This window comes from Tachyglossus aculeatus, unplaced genomic scaffold (genome assembly GCF_015852505.1).
Source record: "Tachyglossus aculeatus isolate mTacAcu1 unplaced genomic scaffold, mTacAcu1.pri scaffold_1_arrow_ctg1, whole genome shotgun sequence".
NCBI lineage: Eukaryota > Metazoa > Chordata > Mammalia > Monotremata > Tachyglossidae > Tachyglossus > Tachyglossus aculeatus.
In genome coordinates, this window is record NW_024044915.1 from 57,033 (window position 1) to 78,575 (window position 21,543).

The following is a 21,543-nucleotide window of genomic DNA, read 5'->3' on the forward strand; positions in this document are numbered from 1 at the left end:
ATAGTATATATTATATATGTACCTATATCGGGTGTAGATATCTGTATCTCATATATATATATATATATATATATATATATATGATGTATGTATTTATATTACCATCTGTCTTCCCCTCTAGACTGTAAGCTCGTTATGGGCAGGAATGTGTCTGTTGCTATACTGTCCTCTTCCAAGCACGTAGTACAGTGCTTTGCACACAGTAAGCGCTCTATAAATAGGACTGAATGAATGAATGCAATTAGCGCTTAACAAGTAGCATAATTATCATTATTATTATTATGGTTAATAATAATAATAATGTTGGTATTAAGCGCTTACTATGTGCAAAGCCCTGTTCTAAGTGCTGGGGAAGATTCAAGGTAATCAGGTTGTCCCACGTGGGGCTCACAGTCTCCATTCCCATTTTACAGATGAGGGAACTGAGGCCCAGAGAAGTTAAGTGGCTTGCCCAAAGTCACACAGCTGACAAGAGGCGGAGCCGGGATTTGAACTCACGACCTCCGACTCCAAATCCCGGGCTCTTTCCACCGAGCCACGCTGCTTCTCTGTATAACAATGGCATTTGTTAAGCGCTTACTATGTGCAAAGCACTGTTCTAAGCGCTTGGGGGGGATACAAGGTGATCACGTTGTCCCACGGGGGGCTCACAGACTTCACCCCCATTTTCCAGATGAGGGAACTGAGGCTCAGAGAAGTTAAGTGGCTTGCCCAAAGTCACACAGCTGACAAGTGGCGGAGCCGGGATTTGAACTCACGACCTCCGACTCCAAATCCCGGGCTCTTTCCACCGAGCCACACTGCTTCTCTGTATAACAATGGCATTTGTTAAGCGCTTACTATGTGCAAAGCACTGTTCTAAGTGCTGTGGGGGATACAACGTGATCGTGTTGTCCCACGTGGGGCTCACAGTCTTCATCCCCATTTTCCAGATGAGGGAACTGAGGCCCAGAGAAGTGAAGTGACTTGCCCAAGGTCACGGGATTAGAACCCATGGCCTCCGACTCCCAAGCCCGGGCTCTTTCCACTGAGCCACGCTGTCAGTGGACACAGCAGCCTACAACCGGCCCTCTTCTCTCTTTTCCCCCTTTTTAGACTGTGAGCCCACTGTTGGGTAGGGACCGTCTCTATATGTTGCCAACTTGGACTTCCCAAGCGCTTAGTACAGTGCTCTGCACACAGTAAGCGCTCAATAAGTGTGGCTCAGTGGAAAGAGCCATGGGTTCGAATCCCGGCTCCGCCACTTAGCTGTGTGACCTTGGGCAAGTCACTTCACTTCTCTGGGCCTCAGTGACCTCATCTGGAATATGGGGATTAAGACTGCGAGCCCCACGGGGGACAACCTGATCGCCTTGTATCCTCCCCAGCGCTTAGAACAGTGCTTTGCATCATCATCATCATCAATCGTATTTATTGAGCGCTTACTATGTGCAGAGCACTGTACTAAGCGCTTGGGAAGTACAAATTGGCAACATATAGAGACAGTCCCTACCCAACGGTGGGCTCACAGTCTAAAAGATAATAATAATAATAATAATAATAATATAAATTATTATATAATTTATTATATAATTAATATATATTAATTAATTATATCAATTATAATTATTATTATATATTTTTATATAAATATTATAATAAAGATAATAATAATGGCATTTATTAAGCGCTAACTATATGCAAAGCACTGTTCCAAGCGCTGGGGAGGTTACAGGGTGATCAGGTTGTCCCACGGGGGGCTCACAGTCTTCATCCCCATTTGACAGATGAGGTAACTGAGGCCCAGAGAAGTCAAGTGACTTGCCCAAAGTCACCCAGCTGACAATTGGCAGAGCTGGGATTTGAACCCCTGACCTCTGACTCCAAAGCCCGGGCTCTTTCCACTGAGCCACGCTGCTTCTTGCACATAGTAAGCGCTTAACAAATGCCAAAATTATTATTATTATTATTATTATTAATAATAAATACGATTGATTGATTGATTGATCCTCTCCCTTCCCAGGCAGCGAGCGGGGCGGGGAGGAGGACAGCGAGGACGGCGCGAGTCTCGTCGGCAGGAAGCCCCCGCCGAGGGAGCCCGGGTCCCTCCTCCACCCGGGCCCCAACGCCGCCAAGCTGGGACCCTCCCCGTCCTCCGTGGTCAAGATGGAAGCCAACCAGAAGGCCAAGAAGAAGAAGGAGAGGCAGGGCTTGCTAGGTAACGGAGGCGGCGGGGAGGCCGGGGTCCGAAAGCGGGGCCCGGGCCTCTCACTCCGGCCCCGCCGTGTGACCCTGGGCAGTCATTCATTCACTCATTCATTCATTCAGTCGTATTTATTGAGCGCTTACTGTGTGCAGGGCACTGGACTAAGCGCTTGGGGAAGTCCAAGTTGGCCAAAAATAGAGACGGTCCCTACCCAACATTCATTCATTCATTCATTCAATCATTTATTGAGCGCTTACTGTGTGCAGGGCACTGGACTAAGCGCTTGGGGAAGTCCAAGTTGGCAACATCTAGAGACGGTCCCTACCCGACAGTGGGCTCACAGTCTAGAAGGGGGAGACGGACAACAAAACATATTAACAAAGTAAAATAAATAGGTACAAATAAAATAGAGTGATAAATATGTCCAAACATATATACAGGTGCTGTGGGGAGGGGAAGGAGGTAAGGCGGGGGAGAGGAAGGAGGGGGCTCATTCATTCATTGTAGTATTTATTGAGCGCTTACTGTGTGCAGAGCACTGTACTAAGCGCTTGGGGCTGTGAGCCCACTGTTGGGTAGGGACCGTCTCTATGTGTTGCCGACTTGGACTTCCCAAGCGCCTAGTCCAGTGCTCTGCACACAGGAAGCGCTCAATAAATACGATTGATTGATTGAGTGATTGACTGAAGTCCAAGTTGGCAACATCCAGAGACGGTCCCTACCCGACAGTGGGCTCACAGTCTAGAAGGGGGAGACGGACGACAAAACATATTAACAAAGTAAAATAAATTGAATAAATAGGTACAAATAAAATAGAGTGATAAATCTGTCCAAACAGATATCCAGGTGCTGTGGGGAGGGGAAGGAGGTAAGGCAGGGGGGATGGGGAGGGGAGAAGGGGGAGAGGAAGGAGGGGGCTCATTCATTCATTCAGTCGTATTTATTGAGCGCTTACTGTGTGCAGGGCACTGGACTAAGCGCTTGGGGAAGTCCAAGTCGGCAACATCTAGAGCCGGTCCCTACCCAACAGCGGGCTCACAGTCTAGAAGGGGGAGATGGACGACAAAACATATTAACAAAATAAAATAAATAGAATAAATATGTACAAATAAAATAGAGTGATAAATCTGTTCAAACGTATATCCAGGTGCTGTGGGGAGGGGAAGGAGGTAAGGCGGGGGAGAGGAAGGAGGGGGCTCATTCATTCATTGTAGTATTTATTGAGCGCTTACTGTGTGCAGAGCACTGTACTAAGCGCTTGGGGCTGTGAGCCCACTGTTGGGTAGGGACCGTCTCTATGTGTTGCCGACTTGGACTTCCCAAGCGCCTAGTCCAGTGCTCTGCACACAGGAAGCGCTCCATAAATACGATTGATTGATTGAGTGATTGATTGAAGTCCAAGGTTGGCAACATCCAGAGACGGTCCCTACCCGACAGTGGGCTCACAGTCTAGAAGGGGGAGACGGACGACAAAACATATTAACAAAGTAAAATAAATTGAATAAATAGGTACAAATAAAAGAGAGTGATAAATCTGTCCAAACAGATATCCAGGTGCTGTGGGGAGGGGAAGGAGGTAAGGCAGGGGGGATGGGGAGGGGAGAAGGGGGAGAGGAAGGAGGGGGCTCATTCATTCATTCAGTCGTATTTATTGAGCGCTTACTGTGTGCAGGGCACTGGACTAAGCGCTTGGGGAAGTCCAAGTCGGCAACATCTAGAGCCGGTCCCTACCCAACAGCGGGCTCACAGTCTAGAAGGGGGAGATGGACGACAAAACATATTAACAAAATAAAATAAATAGAATAAATATGTACAAATAAAATAGGGTGTTAAATATGTCCAAACATATTTACAGGTGCTGTGGGGAGGGGAAGGAGGTAAGGCGGGGGGGATGGGGAGGAGGGGGAGAGGAAGGAGGGGGCTCATTCATTCATTCAATCGTATTTATTGAGCGCTTACTGTGTGCAGAGCACTGGACTAAGCGCTTGGGGCTGTGAGCCCGCTGTTGGGCAGGGATCGTCTCTATATGTTGCCAACTTGTTCCTCTGAGCCTCGGTTCCCTCCTGTAAAATGGGCGCGGACTTGGCCCGGGGCTGCGATTCAAAAGGACGCAGGTTCTAGGCCCACTTGTCTGTTGGGTGACCCCGGGCAAGTCGCTTCTCTGGGCCTCAGTCTCCCCCATCTGCAAAACGGGGCTGGAGACGGCGAGCCTCACGTGGGACAACCTGATCACCTTGTAACCTCCCCAGCGCTTAGAACAGTGCTTCGGGCAAGTCACTTCACTTCTCTGGGCCTCAGTCTCCCCCATCTGCAAAATGGGAGTGGAGACGGCGAGCCTCACGTGGGACAGAGATTGTGTCCAACCCGATTAGCCGGTCAGTACAGTGCCTGGCACTTAGTAAGTGCTTAACGAATACTATACAAAAAAAATAATACCCGTGCTCCTTCCTTTTCAGAGTAAAAATGATGGTATTTGTTAAGTGCTTACTATGTGCCAAGCACTGTTCTAAGTGCTGATAATAATGGTATTTGTTAAGCGCTTACTAGCTGCCAAGCGCTGGGGTAATGATAGCATTTATTAAGCGCTTACTATGTGCAAAGCACTGATAATAATGGTATTTGTTAAGCGCTTACTAGCTGCCAAGCGCTGGGGTAATGATAGCATTTATTAAGCGCTTACTATGTGCAAAGCACTGTTCTAAGCACTGGTAATAATGGTATTTGTTAAGCGCTTACCAGCTGCCAAGCGCTGGGGTAATGATAGCATTTATTAAGCGCTTACTACGTGCAAAGCACTGTTCTAAGCACTGGGGAGGTTACAAGGTGAGCAGGTTGGCCCACGTGGGGCTCACCGTCTTCATCCCCATTTTCCAGATGAGGGAACTGAGGCCCAGAGAAGTGACTTGCCCGAATTCACACGGCTGACAAGTGGCGGAGTCGGGATTTGAACCCGTGACCTCTGTCTCCAAAGCCCGGGCTCTTTCCACTGAGCCATGCTCCTTGGGTAATTAGCTTGTCCCCCGGGTGGCTCCCAGTCTTCATCCCCATTTTCCAGATGAGGGAACTGAGGCCCAGAGAAGTGAAGTGACTTGCCCGAATTCACACGGCTGACAAGTGGCGGAGCCGGGATTTGAACCCGTGACCTCTGTCTCCAAAGCCCGGGCTCTTTCCACTGAGCCACGCTCCTTGGGTAATTAGCTTGCCCCCCCGTGGGGCTCCCAGTCTTCCTCCCCATTTTCCAGGTGAGGTCACTGAGGCCCAGAAAAGGGAAGTGACTTGCCCGAATTCACACGGCTGACAAGTGGCGGAGCCGGGATTTGAACCCATGACCTCTGTCGCCAAAGCCCGGGCTCTTTCCACTGAGCCACGCTCCTTGGGTAATTAGCTTGCCCCCCGGGGGGGCTCCCAGTCTTCCTCCCCATTTTCCAGGTGAGGTCACTGAGGCCCAGAGAAGGGAAGTGACTTGCCCGAATTCACATGGCTGACAAGTGGCAGAGCTGGGATTTGAACCCGTGACCTCTGTCGCCAAAGCCCGGGCTCTTTCCACTGAGCCACGCTCCTTGGGTAATTAGCTTACCCCAGGGGGGCTCCCAGTCTTCCTCCCCATTTTCCAGGTGAGGTCACCGAGGCCCAGAGAAGGGAAGTGACTTGCCCAAAGTCACCCAGCGCTGACAGGCGGCGGAGCCGGGATTAGAACCCACCACCTCAGGCTCCCTTCACATGGGGCCGGAACGGTGGCCGACCCCATCACCTTGTACCCACCTCGGCGCTCGGCGTAGAGCGAGCGCTGCGGAAAAGCCGGCTGGTCCCCTCACCCGCCGAGAGACCTTCTCTGGGCCTCGGTTTCCCCCTTGGGACGGGGCTCACCCTCCCGCTTCTCCTCTTTTCCTCAGGTTCGTGCCGGATCTCCAGCCCGGAGGGGGAGGTCAAGATCAAGAGACGTCCGGCCAGGCCCGGGGGGGAGCAGGCCGCCCTGCTCCGGCGCCCGGGGGTCCGCGACGGGAAGAAGAAGCCGAAGGGGAAGACGAGGCGCGGCCTGCAGCAGCCCCTGGGCCCCGAGTCCGGCCCGGCCGGGGGTCGCCCCCTCCTCGGCCAGGCCCGGCCCTTCCCCTCACGGGAGGAGAACGGGAAGATGGCCAGCGAGCGCCTGAAGAAGGCCACCAGGAAAAGCAAAGTCCTGCAGTCCGCCTTGAGGGTGAGGAGGAATCTGGGAAGGGGAGCGGTTTCGCCTGAGGTGGGAACTTCCGGGGAAGTTCGGATCCCGGCTCCACCGATTGTCAGCTGTGTGACCTTGGGCTAGTCACTTAATAATAATAATGATGATGAGGGCATTTAGTAAGCGCTCACCATGTGCAAAGCACTGTTCTAAGCTGAGGTGGGAAGTTCGGATCCTGGCTCCACTGATTGTCGGCTGTGTGACCTTGGGCTAGTCACTTAATAATAATGATGATGAGGGCATTTATTAAGCGCTTCCCATGTGCAAAGCACTGTTCTAAGCTGAGGTGGGAAGTTCGGATCCCGGCTCCACTAATTGTCAGCTGTGTGACCTTGGGCAAGTCACTTAAGAATAATAATAATGATGAAGGCATGTATTAAGCGCTTACCATGGGCAAAGCACTGTTCTAAGCTGAGGTGGGAACTTCCGGAGAAGTTTGAATCCTGGCTTCACTGATTGTCAGCTGTGTGGCCTTGGGCTAGTCACTTAATAATAATAATGATGATGATGAGGGCATTTATTAAGCGCTTACCATGCGCAAAGCACTGTTCTAAGCTGAGGTGGGAAGTTCGGATCCCGGCTCCACTAATTGTCAGCTGTGTGACCTTGGGCTAGTCACTTAATAATAATAATGATGATGATGAGGGCATTTATTAAGTGCTTACCATGTGCAAAGCACTGTTCTAAGCTGAGGTGGGAAGTTCGGATCCCGGCTCCACTGATTGTCAGCTGTGTGACCTTGGGCTAGTCACTTAATAATAATAATGATGATGAGGGCATGTATTAAGCGCTTCCCATGTGCAAAGCACTGTTCTAAGCTGAGGTGGGAAGTTCGGATCCCGGCTCCACTGATTGTCAGCTGTGTGACCTTGGGAAAGTCACTTAATAATAATAATAATGATGATGAGGGCATTTATTAAGCGCTTGCCATGTGCAAAGCACTGTTCTAAGCAGAGGTGGGAAGTTTGGATCCCGGCTCCACTAATTGTCAGCTGTGTGACCTTGGGCAAGTCACTTGAATAATAATAATAATAATGATGAGGGCATTTATTAAGCGCTTACTATGTGCAAAGCACTGTTCTAAGCTGAGGTGGGAACTTCCGGGGGAGTTCGAAACCCGGCTCCACCGATTGTCAGCTGTGTGACCTTGGGCAAGTCACTTAAGAATAATAATAATAATGATGAGGGCATGTATTAAGCGCTTACCATGGGCAAAGCACTGTTCTAAGCTGAGGTGGGAACTTCCGGGGAAGTTCGAATCCCGGCTCCTAATAATAATAATAATAATGATGAGGGCACGTATTAAGCGCTTACCATGGGCAAAGCACTGTTCTAAGCTGAGGTGGGAACTTCCGGGGAAGTTCGAATCCTGGCTCCACTGATTGTCAGCTGTGTGGCCTTGGGCAAGTCACTTAATAATAATAATGATGATGATGAGGGCATTTATTAAGCACTTACCGTGTGCAAAGCACTGTTCTAAGCTGAGGTGGGAAGTTCCGGGGGAGTTCGAATCCCGGCTCCACCGACTGTCAGCTGTGTGGCCTTGGGCAAGTCACTTAATAATAATAATGATGATGATGAGGGCATTTATTAAGCGCTTACCATGTGCAAAGCACTGTTCTAAGCTGAGGTGGGAACTTCTGGGGGAGTTCGAATCCCGGCTCCACTGATTGTCAGCTATGTGGCCTTGGGCAAGTCACTTAATAATAGTAATGATGATGGCATTTATTAAGCGCTTACTATGTGCACTGTTCTAAGCGCTGGGGAAGTTACAAGGCGATCAGGTTGTCCCTCAGGGGGCTCACAGTCTTCATCCCCGTTTTCCAGATGAGCTAACTGAGGCGCAGAGAAGTGAAGTGACTTTTAGACTGTGAGCCCACCTTTTAGACTGAGAGCCCACTGTTGGGTAGGGACCGTCTCTATATGTTGCCAACTTGGACTTCCCAAGCGCTTAGTACAGCGCTCTGCACACAGTAAGCGCTCAAGAAATACGATTGAGTGATTGATTTCCACCGAGCCACGCTGCTTCTCTTCACTTCTCAATGCCTCAGTTCCCTCATCTGTAAAACGGGGATTGACTGTGAGCCCCCCGGGGGACAACCTGATGGCCTTGTAACCTCCCCAGCGCTTAGAACAGTGCTTTGCTCATAGTAAGCGCTTAATAAATGCCATTATTATTATTATTAAGCCAGGGAAGGGACCCCCCCAAACCCCCTGCTCCCACCCCCAATCACCTGTCTCCTCCCCGCCCCCCCCCCCCCCAAGTCTCCCGGAGGTCAGGGGGCGATGGGGCTCCGTCGAGGTCTAGCGATCCGGGCCACCGGCGGGCGGCGGTGCCCGCGCACGCCCCTGCCAGCCCCGGGTGGGCTCGGAGGAGCCGAGTTCGATCCTGACGCCGGGTCCCCTCTCCCCGTCGCCCCCGACAGCGGAAGAACGGCGCTCTCTCCATCACCCTGTCGCCCCGCAATGCCAAGAGCATCCTGGGAAAGGGGAAGAAGCTGGCCAAAGTGAAGGGCAAAGCCATCAGCAAGCAGGTAGGCCTTCAGCCCCCCTCCTGGGAGACTCTCCCGCCCCGAATCCCGAATCCGGTCCCATCCCGCCCCCTCACCAAGACGGCCCTTTGGGAATCTGACACCCCCCCCCCGGCGACCCCCGCAGGGCAAAGGGCGTGCGGTGAGCCGGCTGCTGGAGAGCTTCGCCGTGGAGGACGATTTCGAGTTCGATGACAACAGCAGCTTCTCGGAGGAGGAAGAAGCCAGCCGGGAACAGGCCTCAGTCCTCGGTGAGGCCCCGGGCATCAGAAAGACCTGGGTTCTAATCCCACCACTCACCTGCTGCAGGACTTGGGGCCACTCGCCTCACTCCGCTTCCTCTGAGCCTCAGTTGCCTCACCTGCCAAATGGGGGCAGGCAGGGACCGTGTCCGTCCCGACTGGCTTGGATCCGCTCCGGCGCTTAGGACGGTGCCTGGTCTGTCGTGAGCGCTCAAAAAAAATATATATATACCACAATCAAGAGTATCATCAGCCAGGGAAAGGGAAGCCGTGAGAAAAACCGCAGACCGTGGGGTGGGGCTTCCGTCTGATGGTGGATTTAGTTTTGTTAAACTCAGTTTATATTTAGTGTATTATTAGTTTAGTCTATTAATAACTGTAGTTTTATTAAGTGGGCCGACGAGCCCGCCGACACCTTCCCGTTCGGCAGGTGCGTCTCGGGCCTTGAGGCCTCGCCCCAATTCCCGGGATTGGGGGTACTAAGGACGGGGGTGGGTTACCCCCAGAGTGACCGAGGACCCCCGCTTTGCTTTCCAGCTCAGTCGTGCACCATCCACAAGGAAGACCTGCAGGATGGGCTGCACGTCCTCATTCCCAAGGAAGACTGCCTTCTCTACGCCGGCAGCGTCAAGGCCCTGCAGCCTCCTGACATGTGAGAGACGGGGGAGAGACAACTGGGGGTGTTTGGGGGGGCGGAGAGCGCAGGGATAATAATAATAATAATAATAATGGCATTTATTAAGCGCTTACTATTTGCAAAGCACTAAGTGCTGGGGAGGTTACATGGAGATCAGGTTGGCCCACGGGGGGCTAACAGTCTTCATCCCCACTTTGCGGATGAGGGAATTGAGGCGCGGGGAAGTTAAGGGACTTTGCCCAAAGTCCCACAGCCGACGATTGGCAGAGGCTGGATTCAAACCCATGACCCCAGACTCAAAGCCTGGGCTCTTTCCACTGAGCCGCGCTGCTTCTCCGAGGAAGGGGGGGAAGCGGCGTAACCTAGCCGAGAGAGCCCATGCCTGGGAGTCCAGAGGACCCGCGTTTGTTCATTCAGTCGTATTTGGAAGCGCTTACTGTGTGCAGAGCACTGTACTAAGCGACTTGGGAGAGTCCATTACAGCAATAAAGAGTGACGATCCCCACCCACAACGAGCTCACCGTCTAGAGTGGGGACAGACGGACATCAATACAAATAAACAGACCTCAATATCAATAATCGGCTCCACCCCTTGTCCGCTGTGTGACGTTGGACAAGTGGCTTCGCTTCTCTGGGCCTCAGGTCCCTCATCTGGAAAATGGGGATGAAGGCTGGGAGACTGTCCGTGTGGGACAGGGACTGTGTCCAAACTGATTAGCTTGCCTCTATCAGAGAGCTTAGTACAGGGCCTGGCACATAGAGTTCAACAAATACCCTAAAATAAACTTCCACCTAATTCCGCCTCCAACCCCAAGGATGCAGATGATACCCCTCTTCTGAGGAGGTACATAAATAATAATCATTCATTCATTCGTATTTATTGAGCGCTTACTGTGTGCAGAGCACTGTACTAAGCGCTTGGGAAGCACAAGTTGGAAAGCAAACGCTGTTTCCGCCCAGTTTCGAACCGGGGACCTTTCGCGTGTGAGGCGAATGTGATAACCGCTACACGACGGAAACCCACAATGATAATTTTCAGGGGTTTGTTAAGCGATCGCTGTGTGGCCGGGGCACTGTAGAAGGGCGAGGGAGAGTATGATGGCTGTCCTCGACAAGCTGCTTGTCTCCTGTTCATTCATTCATTCAATCGTATTTATTGAGCGCTTATTGTGTGCAGACCTGTGTGCGGAGCACTGTACTAAGTCCTTAGGAGCATCCTAAAAAAGGAGTAGTCCTGTTTGAGGTTTCAGTGTACTGTGTGCGGAGCACTTTGGGAGTGTTCAACAGAGTTAATGACTGCCCTCGTCCCTTACAGTCCACCGTGCGCAGAGCACTGTAGTAAACAGACAGGACCGCTGTCATTCATTCAGTCGTACTTGAGTGCTTACCGTGGGCAGAGCACTGGACTAAGCGCTCGGGAGAGCAACAACAATAATAATAATGGTGGTATTTGTTAAGCGCCTACTCTGTGCCAAGCACTGTCGTACAGTACACTGATAAACGGACACATTCGCTGCCCACAATGAGGAGCAGGTGGAGCGTACAACAGAGTAACTGCCCTCGTCCCTTACAATCCACGGTGCACAGAGCACTGTAGTAAGCAGACAGGACCGCTGTCATTCATTCGGTCGTACTTGAGTGCTTACTGTGTGCACAGCACTGGACTAAGTGCTCGGGAGAGCAACAACAATCATAATAATGGTGGCATTTGTTAAGCGCCTACTCTGTGCCAAGCACTGTCGTACAGTACACTGATAAACGGACACATTCGCTGCCCACAATGAGGAGCTGGTAATCTACCGCTCCCGGGGAGCGTACAACAGAGTAACTACCCTCGTCCTTTACAGTCCACCGTGCGCAGAGCACTGTAGTAAGCAGACAGGACCGCTGTCATTCATTCAGTCGTACTTGAGTGCTTACTGTGGGCAGAGCACTGGACTAAGCGCTCGGGAGAGCAAGAACAATCATAAAAATGGTGGTATTTCTTAAGCACCTACTCTGTGCCAAGCACTGTCCTACAGTACACCGATAAACGGACACATTTGCTGCCCACAACGAGGAGCTGGTGGAGCGTATAACAGAGTAACTGCCCTCGTCCCTTACAATCCACGGTGCACAGAGCACTGTAGTAAGCAGACAGGACCACTGTCATTCATTTGGTCGTACTTGAGTGCTTACCGTGGGCAGAGCACTGGACTAAGCGCTCGGGAGAGCAACAACAATAATAATAATCGTGGTGTTTGTTAAGCGCCTACTCTGTGCCAAGCACTGTCGTACAATACACCGATAAATGGACACATTCGCTGCCCACAGCGAGGAGCCGGTAACGTCCCGCTCCCGGGGGACGGTCGAGGCAGCCGGCCGCCCTGGAGGAGGTGGCACCGCCCGGGCTCCGGGGGAGTGGGGGAGACGAGGCAGGGCCGTCGGCCGGGCCCCGCTCCCTGACAACGCTCTCCTTCCGATGCCCACCGCCAGCTACAGCATCGTGATCGAGGGGGAGAGGGGACATTGGCAGAAAACCTACTCCCTGGAGCAGCTCCTGCAGGAAGCGGTGAGTTCCCCCCCTCCGGAAAAACGTCCCGTCGCTTCCCTGTTGTCCCAGAATTGCCGTTTGCCCCCCTCCCCAGACCCAGCCGGGGAAGACTTCCCGCCCGTTCGATCGGATTTATGGAGCGCGTGCTGGACTCGGCGCTCGGGAGAGTCCGCTACAATTCATTCAGTCAAATAAAACCAAATAAAATAAATAGAACAAATATGTACAAATAGAGTAATAAATACATACAAACATATATTCATTCACTCATATTTATTGAGCACTTACGGTGTGCCGAGCACTGTACTAAGCGCTTGGGAAGGACAAGTTGGCAACATCTAGAGATGGTCCCTACCCAACAGCGGGCTCACAGTCTAGAAGGGGGAGACAGACAACCATATTAACCAAATAAAATAAATAGAATAAATATGTACAAATAAAATAGAGTAATAAATATGTACAAATATATATTCATTCATTCAGTCAGTCAGTCATGTTTATTGAACGCTTACTGTGTGCCGAGCACTGTACTGAGCGCTTGGGAAGTCCAAGTTGGCAACATATAGAGACGGTCCCTACCCAATAGTGGGCTCACAGTCTAGAAGGGGGAGACAGACAACAAAATATATTAACCAAATAAAATAAATAGAATATGTACAAATAAAATAGAGTAATAAATACGTACAAACATATATTCATTCATTCATTCAATCGTATTTATTGAGTGCTTACTGTTTGCAGAGCACTGTACGAAGCGCTTGGGAAGTCCAAGTCGGCAGCATATAGAGACGGTCCCTACCCAACAGCAGGCTCACAGTCTAGAAGGCTATTCATTCATTCAGTCGTAGTTATTGAGCGCTTACTGTGTGCAGAGCACTGTACTAAGCGCTTGGGAAGTCCAAGTCGGCAACATAGAGAGACGGTCCCTACCCAACAGCGGGCTCACAGTCTAGAAGTCTAGTTATTCATTCAGTCGTAGTTATTGAGCGCTTACTGTGTGCAGAGCACGTACTAAGCACTTGGGAAGTCCAAGTCGGCAGCATATAGAGACGGTCCCTACCCAACAGCGGGCTCGCAGTCTAGAAGGCTATTCATTCATTCAGTCGTATTTATTGAGCGCTTACTGTGTGCAGAGCACTGTACTAAGCGCTTGGGAAGTCCAAGTGGGCAGCATAGAGAGACGGTCCCTACCCAACAGCGGGCTCATAGTCTAAAAGACAGCCTTGTTGTGGGCAGGGAGCGTGTGTCTGGTGTTGTTTTGGACTCTCCCAGGGGCTCAGTAAGCGCAGAGACTGTGAGCCCACCGTCGGGTAGGGACCGTCTCTCGATGTGGCCAACTTGGACTTCCCAAGCGCTCAGTCCAGTGCTCTGCACACAGTAAGCGCTCCATAAATAGGATTGAATGAATGAAGAGGAAGCGCCCGATAAACGCGACAGGGCGAATGGACGACCGACCGCCTCGTTTTCCCCTCCAGGTCCTTGACATCAGACCCCAGTCGAGCCGCTTCCTCCCCCCCGGAACTCGGGTCTGCGCCTACTGGAGTCAGAAGTCCTGCTGCCTCTACCCCGGCAACGTCGTCAGAGGTGAGGGGAGGGGAGGGGGCTCCCCCAAAACGGGAGAGACGACCCCCACCTGGGTCCGGGGACGGGGCTGGAGGGAGAGAGAAGCAGTGTGGCCTAAGAATAATAATAATAATGATGATGGCATTTATTAAGCGCTTACTATGTGCCAAGCGCCGTTCTAAGCGCCGGGAAGGTTACAAGGTGATCAGGTTGTCCCGCATGGGGCTCACAGTCTTCATTCCCATTTTACAGATGAGGAAACTGAGGCCCAGAGAATAATAATAATAATAATGATGGCATTTATTAAGCGCTTACTATGTGCAAAGCACCATTCTAAGCGCTGGGGAAGTTACAAGGTGATCAGGTTGTCCCACGAGGGGCTCACAGTCTTCATCCCCATTTTACAGATGAGGCCCAGAGAAGAAGAATAATAATGATGGCATTTATTAAGCGCTTACTATGTGCCAAGCACCTTTCTAAGCGCTGGGGAGGCTACAAGGTGATCAGGTTGGCCCACGGGGGGGCTCCCAGTCTTCATCCCCATTTTACAGATGAGGGAACTGAGGCCCAGAGAAGAATAATAATAATGATGATGGATTTATTAAGCGCTTACTATGTGCCAAGCACCGTTCTAAGCACTGGAGAGGTTACAAGGTGATCAGGTTGGCCCACGGGGGGGCTCCCAGTCTTCATCCCCATTTTACAGGGGAGGGAACTGAGGCTCAGAGAAGAACAGTAATAATGATGGCATTTATTTGGCGCTTACTATGTGCCAAGCACCGTTCTAAGCACTGGGGAGGTTACAAGGTGATCAGGGGAGACAGACAACAAAACAACACATATTAACAAAATAAAATAAATAGAATAAATATGTACAAGTAAAATAAGTAGAGTAATGAATGTGTACAAACCTGTATACATATAAGCGCTGGGTAGATTTAAGGTAATAATAATGATAATGACATTTATTAAGCACTTACTATATGCAAGCACTGTTCTAAGCACTGGGGAGGTTACAAGGTGATCAGGTTGTCCCACGGGGGGCTCACAGTCTTCATCCCCATTTTACAGATGAGGTCACTGAGGCACAAAGAAGTGAAGTGACTTGCCCAAAGTCACACAGCTGACAATTGGCGGAGCCAGGATTTGAACCCATGACCTCTGACTCCAAAGCCCCTGCTCTTTCCACTGAGCCACACTGTCCAGTTGGACACAGTCCCTGTCTCACATAATAATAATGATGGTATTTGTTAAGCGCTCACTATTCATTCATTCAGTCGTATTTATTGAGCGCTTACTGTGTGCAGAGCACTGGACTAAGCGCTTGGGAAGTACAGTTTGGCAACATCTAGAGACGGTCCCTACCCAACAGCGGGCTCACAGTCTAGAAGGGGGAGACAGACAACAAAACAACACATATTGATTTGCACATAGTAAGTGCTTAATAAATGCCATTATTATTATTATTATTATTATTATATTAACAAAATAAAATAAACAGAATAAATATGTACAAGTTAGAGTAGTAAATATGTACAAACCTATATACATATAAGCGCTGGGTAGATTTAAGGTAATCCAGTTGGACGCAGTCCCTGTCTCACATAATAATAACGATGGCATTTGTTAAGCGCTTACTAGGTGCCAAGCGCTGTTCTAAGCGCTGGGGAGGTTTACAAGGTGATCAGGTTGTCCCACGGGGGGCTCCCAGTCTTCATCCCCATTTTCCAGATGAGGGAACTGAGGCCCAGAGAAGCGAAGTGACTCGCCCAAAGTCACTCGGCTGACAAGCGGCACGGCCGGGCTCTTTCATTCATTCATTCATTCATTCATTCAATCGTATTTATTGAGCGCTTACTGCGTGCACAGCACTGTACTAAGCGCTTGGGAAGTACAAGTCGGCAACATATAAAGACGGTCCCTACCCCACGCTGCTTCTCTAGACCGTGAGCTCGTTGCGGGCAGGGAAGGAGTCGTTCCGTTGGTCTCCTGCCCTCTCCCCAGCGCTGAGTACAGCGCTCCGCACCCAGTGAGCGCTCAATAAATAACGACTGACTGGACGGGTCGCTATTCACCCCTCCCCCTTGACGCCTCCAGGTGCTTCTGGCAGTGAAGACGACCGGGATTCGGTCGTGATTGAGTTTGACGACGGAGACACCGGGCACATCTCAGTTTCCGATATCCGCCTGCTGCCCCCCGACTTCAAGATCCAGTGTGAGTTTCCCTTCCCCCCGCTTTTCAATCAATCAATCAATCATATTTAATGAGCGCCTACTGTGTGCAGAGCACTGGACTAAGCGCTTGGGAAGTCCAAGTTGGCAACATCTAGAGACGGTCCCTACCCAACAGCGGGCTCACAGTCTAGAAGGGGGAGACAGACAACAAAACATATTCACAAAATAAAATCAATAGAATAAATATGTACAAGTAAATAGAGTAATAAATATGTACAAACATATATACAGGTGCTGTGGGCGTTCATTCATTCATTCAGTCGTATTTATTGAGTGCTCGCTGCGTGCAGAGCACTGTACTAAGCGCTTGGGAAGTCCAAGTTGGCAACACAGGGAGACGGTCCCTACCCAGCAGCGGGCTCACAGTCTAGAAGGGGGAGACAGGGAACAAAACAATACATAGTAACCAAATAAAATAAATAGAATAAATATGTACAAATAAAATAGAGTAATAAATATGTACAAACATATATACAGGTGCTGTGGGAGTTCATTCATTCATTCAATCATATTTATTAAATACGACATTAAATACGATATACAATAAATACGATCGATTGATTGATTGATTGAGTTCTCACTGCGTGCACAGCACTGTACTAAGCGCTTGGGAAGTCCAAGTTGGCAACACAGAGAGACGGTCCCTACCCAGCAGCGGGCTCACAGTCTAGAAGGGGGAGACAGACAACAAAACAACACATATTAACAAAATAAAATAAATTGAATAAATATGTACAAATAAAATAGAGTGAGCCCACTGTTGGGTAGGGACCGTTTCTATATGTTGCGGACTTGGACTTCCCAAGTGCTTAGTACAGTGCTCTGCACACAGTAAGTGCTCAATAAATACGACTGAATGAATGAATGAATGAGTAATAAATATGCACAAACATATATACAGGCGCTGTATATTCAGTCGTACGTTGTATCAATCCCAGCGCTTAGAACAGTGCTTTGCACATAATAAGCGCATAACAAATACCATTATTATTATTATTAAATAATAATAACCGAATAATAATATTCAGTTATTAATAACTGAATTTTTAATAGCTGAGTTATTGATAATATGATACTAACTATTAATAATAGTTATTAATAATAATAATAACTGAAGCTCCGAGAAGTTAAGTGGAGAAGCAACGTAGCTCAGCGGTAAGAGCCCGGGCTTTGGAGTCAGAGGTCATGGGTTCAAATGCCGGCTCCGCCCCTTGTCAGGTGTGTGACTTTGGGCAAGTCCCTTCACTTCTCTGGGCCTCAGTTCTCTCATCTGTAAAATGGGGATTGACTGTGAGCCCCCCGTGGGCCAACCTGATCACCTTGTATCCCCCCCACCCCGCCGCGCTTAGAACAGTGCCTTGCACATAGTAAGCGCTTAACAAGTACCGTCATTATTATTATTATTATTTAACTTCTCTGTGCCTCAGTTCCCTCATCTGTAAAACGGGGATGAAGGCTGGGACAACCCGATTACCCTGTATCAACCCCAGCGGCGTAGAACAGTGCTGCTTCATTCATTCAGCCGTATTTACTGAGCGCTCACCGCGTGCAGAGCACTGGGCTAAGCGCTTGGACGAGCGCACGTGGTCGTAGCGCTGACTGCGGGCCGGGCGCTGTACTAAGCGCTGGGACGATGACGCCGGCGGCTTCGTTTCCAGGCGTGGACCCCCCGCCCGCCCTGCTGATTTCCAGCAGCTGCCGGAGAAACAGGCGGCCCCCCGGCGACGCCGCTGCCCCCGGCGAGGCCGCCCCCCGCTTGGCCCCCGAGAGCCGGGACGGGCCCGAGACCCCCAAGACCTTGGGGAAGAAGGCCGTCGGCAAGGACAAAGCTGGTACACAGCCCCGGGGGTGGACCGGGATTCATTCGGTCCTATTTATTGAGCGCTTACTGTGTGCGGAGCGCTGTACTGAGCGCTCGGGGAGTCCAGGTTGGCAACATCTAGGGACGGGCTCACAGGCGAGAAGACTGGGATTGGGGACGGCGGCCGCGGGAGGCTGAACAACCTACGCCGGGGTGTCGGCGTGGACGCGGGGTCGTCTCCTTGGGAGGAAGGGGGGGCGGCGGGGGTCAAAGGTTAAGGCCCCCCCCCCCCAAAAAAAAAAGGGGACCAGCAGGCCATGGGGCTGGAGTCGGGGGCTTAGTCGGGGAAGGCCTCTAGGAGGAGGTGGGCCTGTGAATAACAATAATAATAATGATAATGATGGCATTTGTTAAGCGCTTACTATGTGCAAAGCACCGTTCTAAGCGCTGGGATTGATACAAGGTGATCAGGTTGTCCCACGGGGGGCTCACAGCCTTCACCCCCATTTTACAGATGAGGTCACTGAGGCACAGAGAAGTTAAATGATAATAATGATGATGATGGTATTTGTTGCACGCTTGCTGTGTGCAAAGCACCGTTCTAAGCGCTGGGATTGATACAAGGTGATCGGGTTGTCCCATGTGGGGCTCACAGTCTTCATCCCCATTTTACAGATGAGGTAACTGAGGCACAGAGAAGTTAATAATAATGATGGTATTTGTTACGCGCTATTGTGCAAAGCACTGTTCTAAGTGCTGGGATTGATACAAGGTAATCAGGCTGTCCCACGGGGGGCTCACAGTCTTCATCCCCATTTTACAGATGAGGTAACTGAGGCACAGAGAGGTTAAATAATAATAATGATGGTATTTATGTGCTTACTATGTGCAAAGCACTGTTCTAAGCACTGGGATTGATACAAGGTGATGAGGTTGTCCCACGTGGGGCTCCCAGTCTTCATCCCCATTTTACAGATGAGGGAACTGAGGCACAGAGAAGTTAAATAATAATAATAATGATGGTATTTGTTACGCGCTTACTATGTGCAAAACACTGTTCTAAGCGCTGGGATTGATACAAGGTGATCAGGTTGTCCCATGTGGGGCTCCCCGTCTTCATCCCCATTTTACAGAAGAGGGAACTGAGGCACAGAGAAGTTAAGTAATAATAATAATGATGGTATTTGTTACACGCTTACTATGTGCAAAGCACTGTTCTAAGCTCTGGGATTGATACAAGGTGATCAGGTTGTCCCACGGGGGGCTCACAGTCTTCATCCCCATTTTACAGATGAAGTAACTGAGGCACAGAGAAGTTAAATAATAAAAATGATGGTATTTGTTACACGCTATGTGCAAAGCACTGTTCTAAGCGCTGGGATTGATACAAGGTGATCAGGTTGTCCCACGTGGGGCTCCCAGTCTTCATCCCCATTTTACAGATGAGGGAACTGAGGCACAGAGAAGTTAAATAATAATAATGATGGTATTTGTTACGCGCTTACTATGTGCAAAGCACTGTTCTAAGCGCTGGGATTGATACAAGGTAATCAGGTTGCCCCACGTGGGGCTCACAGTCTTCATCCCCATTTTACAGATGAGGGAACTGAGGCCCAGAGAAGTGAAGTGACTTGCCCAAAGTCACACAGCTGATAAGTGGTACAGTCGGGATTAGAACCCACGTCCTCTGACTTCCGAGCCCGGGCTATTTCCGCTAAGCCACACTGCTTCGACATGACTTGCCCAAAGTCACCCAGCTGACAATTGGCGGAGCTGGGATTTGAACCCACCACCTCCGATTCCAAAGCCCGGGCTCTTTCCACTGAGCCCCGCTGCTTCTCTGAAGGCAGAGTGGGACGTCTGCGGCGGCATCAGTCATTCAGTCAGTCAGCAGCGTGGCTCAGTGGAAAGAGCCCGGGCTTGGGAGTCGGAGGTCGTGGGTTCGAATCCCGGCTCCGCCACCTGTCTGCTGTGTGACCTTGGGCAAGTCACTTGACTTCTCTGAGCCTCAGTTCCCTCATCTGTAAAATGGGGGTGACGACTGTGAGCCCCACGGGGGACAACCTGATCACCTTGTATCCCCCCCCAGCGCTTAGAACAGTGCTTGGCACATAGTAAGCGCTTAATAAATGCCGTCATTATTATTATTCAGTCGTACTTATTGAGTGCTTACTGTGTGCAGAGCACTGGACTAAGCGCTTGGGAGAGGACAGTTCAATAATAAATGCACATTCCCTGCCCCCAACCAGCTTAAAGTCTAGAGTAGGTGACACAGATATTAATATAAATAAAAACACAAGTTTATAAACAGGGAAACAGGAAGGCGAGGGGGCACAACTTTTCATAGTAAGGAGGAGAGGAGGAGCTTTGAGGGGACCGGTCAATCGGTGGTATTTATTGAGCGCTCACCACGGGCAGAGCACTGTACTAAGCGCTCGGGAGAGGACAGAGCAGCAGAGTTGGGAGACCCGTTCCCCGCCCACGGGCTTCTGGTCTAGAGGGCCGAGGCCAAAGGCCGTCCATCTCAGGCGGTCATATTTATTGAGCGCTTACTGTGTGCAGAGCACTGTACTGAGCGCTTGGGAGAGGACAGTAAAGCAATAGAACACACACATTCCCTTCCCACAGTTCATTCGTTCACTTGTTGGTACTTTGCAAGCACTTCCTGTGTGCAGAGCACTGTACTGAGCGCTTGGGAGAGGACAGTAAAGCAATAGAACAAACACATTCCCTTCCCGCAGTTCATTCGTTCACTCATTGGTATTTTGCGAGCACTTAGTGTGTGCAGAGCACTGTACTGAGCGCTTGGGAGAGGACAGTAAAGCAACAGAACACACACATTCCCTTCCCACAGTTAATTTGTTCACTTGGTATTTCGTGAGCACTTACTGTGTGCAGAGCACTGTACTGAGCGCTTAGGAGAGGACAGTAAAGCAACAGAACACACACATTCCCTCCAGTTCGTTCGTTCACTCATTGGTATTTCGCGAGCACTTACTGTGTGCAGAGCACTGTACTGAGCGCTTGGGAGAGGACAATTAAACAACAGAACACAAACAATCCCTTCCCACAGTTCATTCATTCACTCTTTGGTATTTCGCGAGCACTTACTGTGTGCAGAGCACTGTATTGAGCGCTTGGGAGAGGACAATAAAGCAACAGAACACACACATTTCCTTCCCCCAGTTCATTCATTCACTCTTTGGTATTTCGCGAGCACTTACTGTGTGCAGAGCACTGTACTGAGCGCTTGGGAGAGGACAGTAAAGCCAAAGAACACACACATTCCCTTCCCACAGTTCGTTCGTTCACTCACGGGTATTTCGCGAGCACTTACTGTGTGCAGAGCACTGTACTGAGCGCTTGGGAGAGGACAGTAAAACAACAGAACACACACATTCCCTTCCCCCAGTTCATTCGTTATTTCCCTAGCACTTATTGTGTGCAGAGCACTGTACTGAGCGCTTGGGAGAGGACAGTAAAGCCAAAGAACACACACATTCCCTTCCCACAGTTCGTTTGTTCACTCACGGGTATTTCACGAGCACTTATGTGCAGAGCACTGTACTGAGCGCTTGGGAGAGGACAGTAAAGCCAAAGA

At 50.2% G+C, this 21,543-nt stretch overlaps 1 protein-coding gene and 1 non-coding gene across 2 annotated transcripts in view; one reads left to right on the forward strand and one right to left on the reverse strand.

The window, feature by feature from the left end:
• BAHCC1 (BAH domain and coiled-coil containing 1) overlaps positions 1-21,543 on the forward strand; it is a gene marked incomplete at its 5' end in the record, with an annotated part of 81,385 nt that overhangs the window by 52,525 nt on the left and 7,317 nt on the right. The window contains 9 exon segments of the mRNA XM_038742916.1: positions 2,003-2,197; positions 6,079-6,380; positions 8,828-8,935; positions 9,060-9,183; positions 9,712-9,826; positions 12,287-12,362; positions 13,820-13,928; positions 16,005-16,121; positions 17,800-17,973. Of these exon segments, the coding sequence (XP_038598844.1) occupies positions 2,003-2,197; positions 6,079-6,380; positions 8,828-8,935; positions 9,060-9,183; positions 9,712-9,826; positions 12,287-12,362; positions 13,820-13,928; positions 16,005-16,121; positions 17,800-17,973 (1,320 nt within the window).
• TRNAV-CAC lies at positions 10,759-10,831 on the reverse strand. The gene has a single exon. It is a non-coding gene; the product is annotated as a tRNA-Val (tRNA).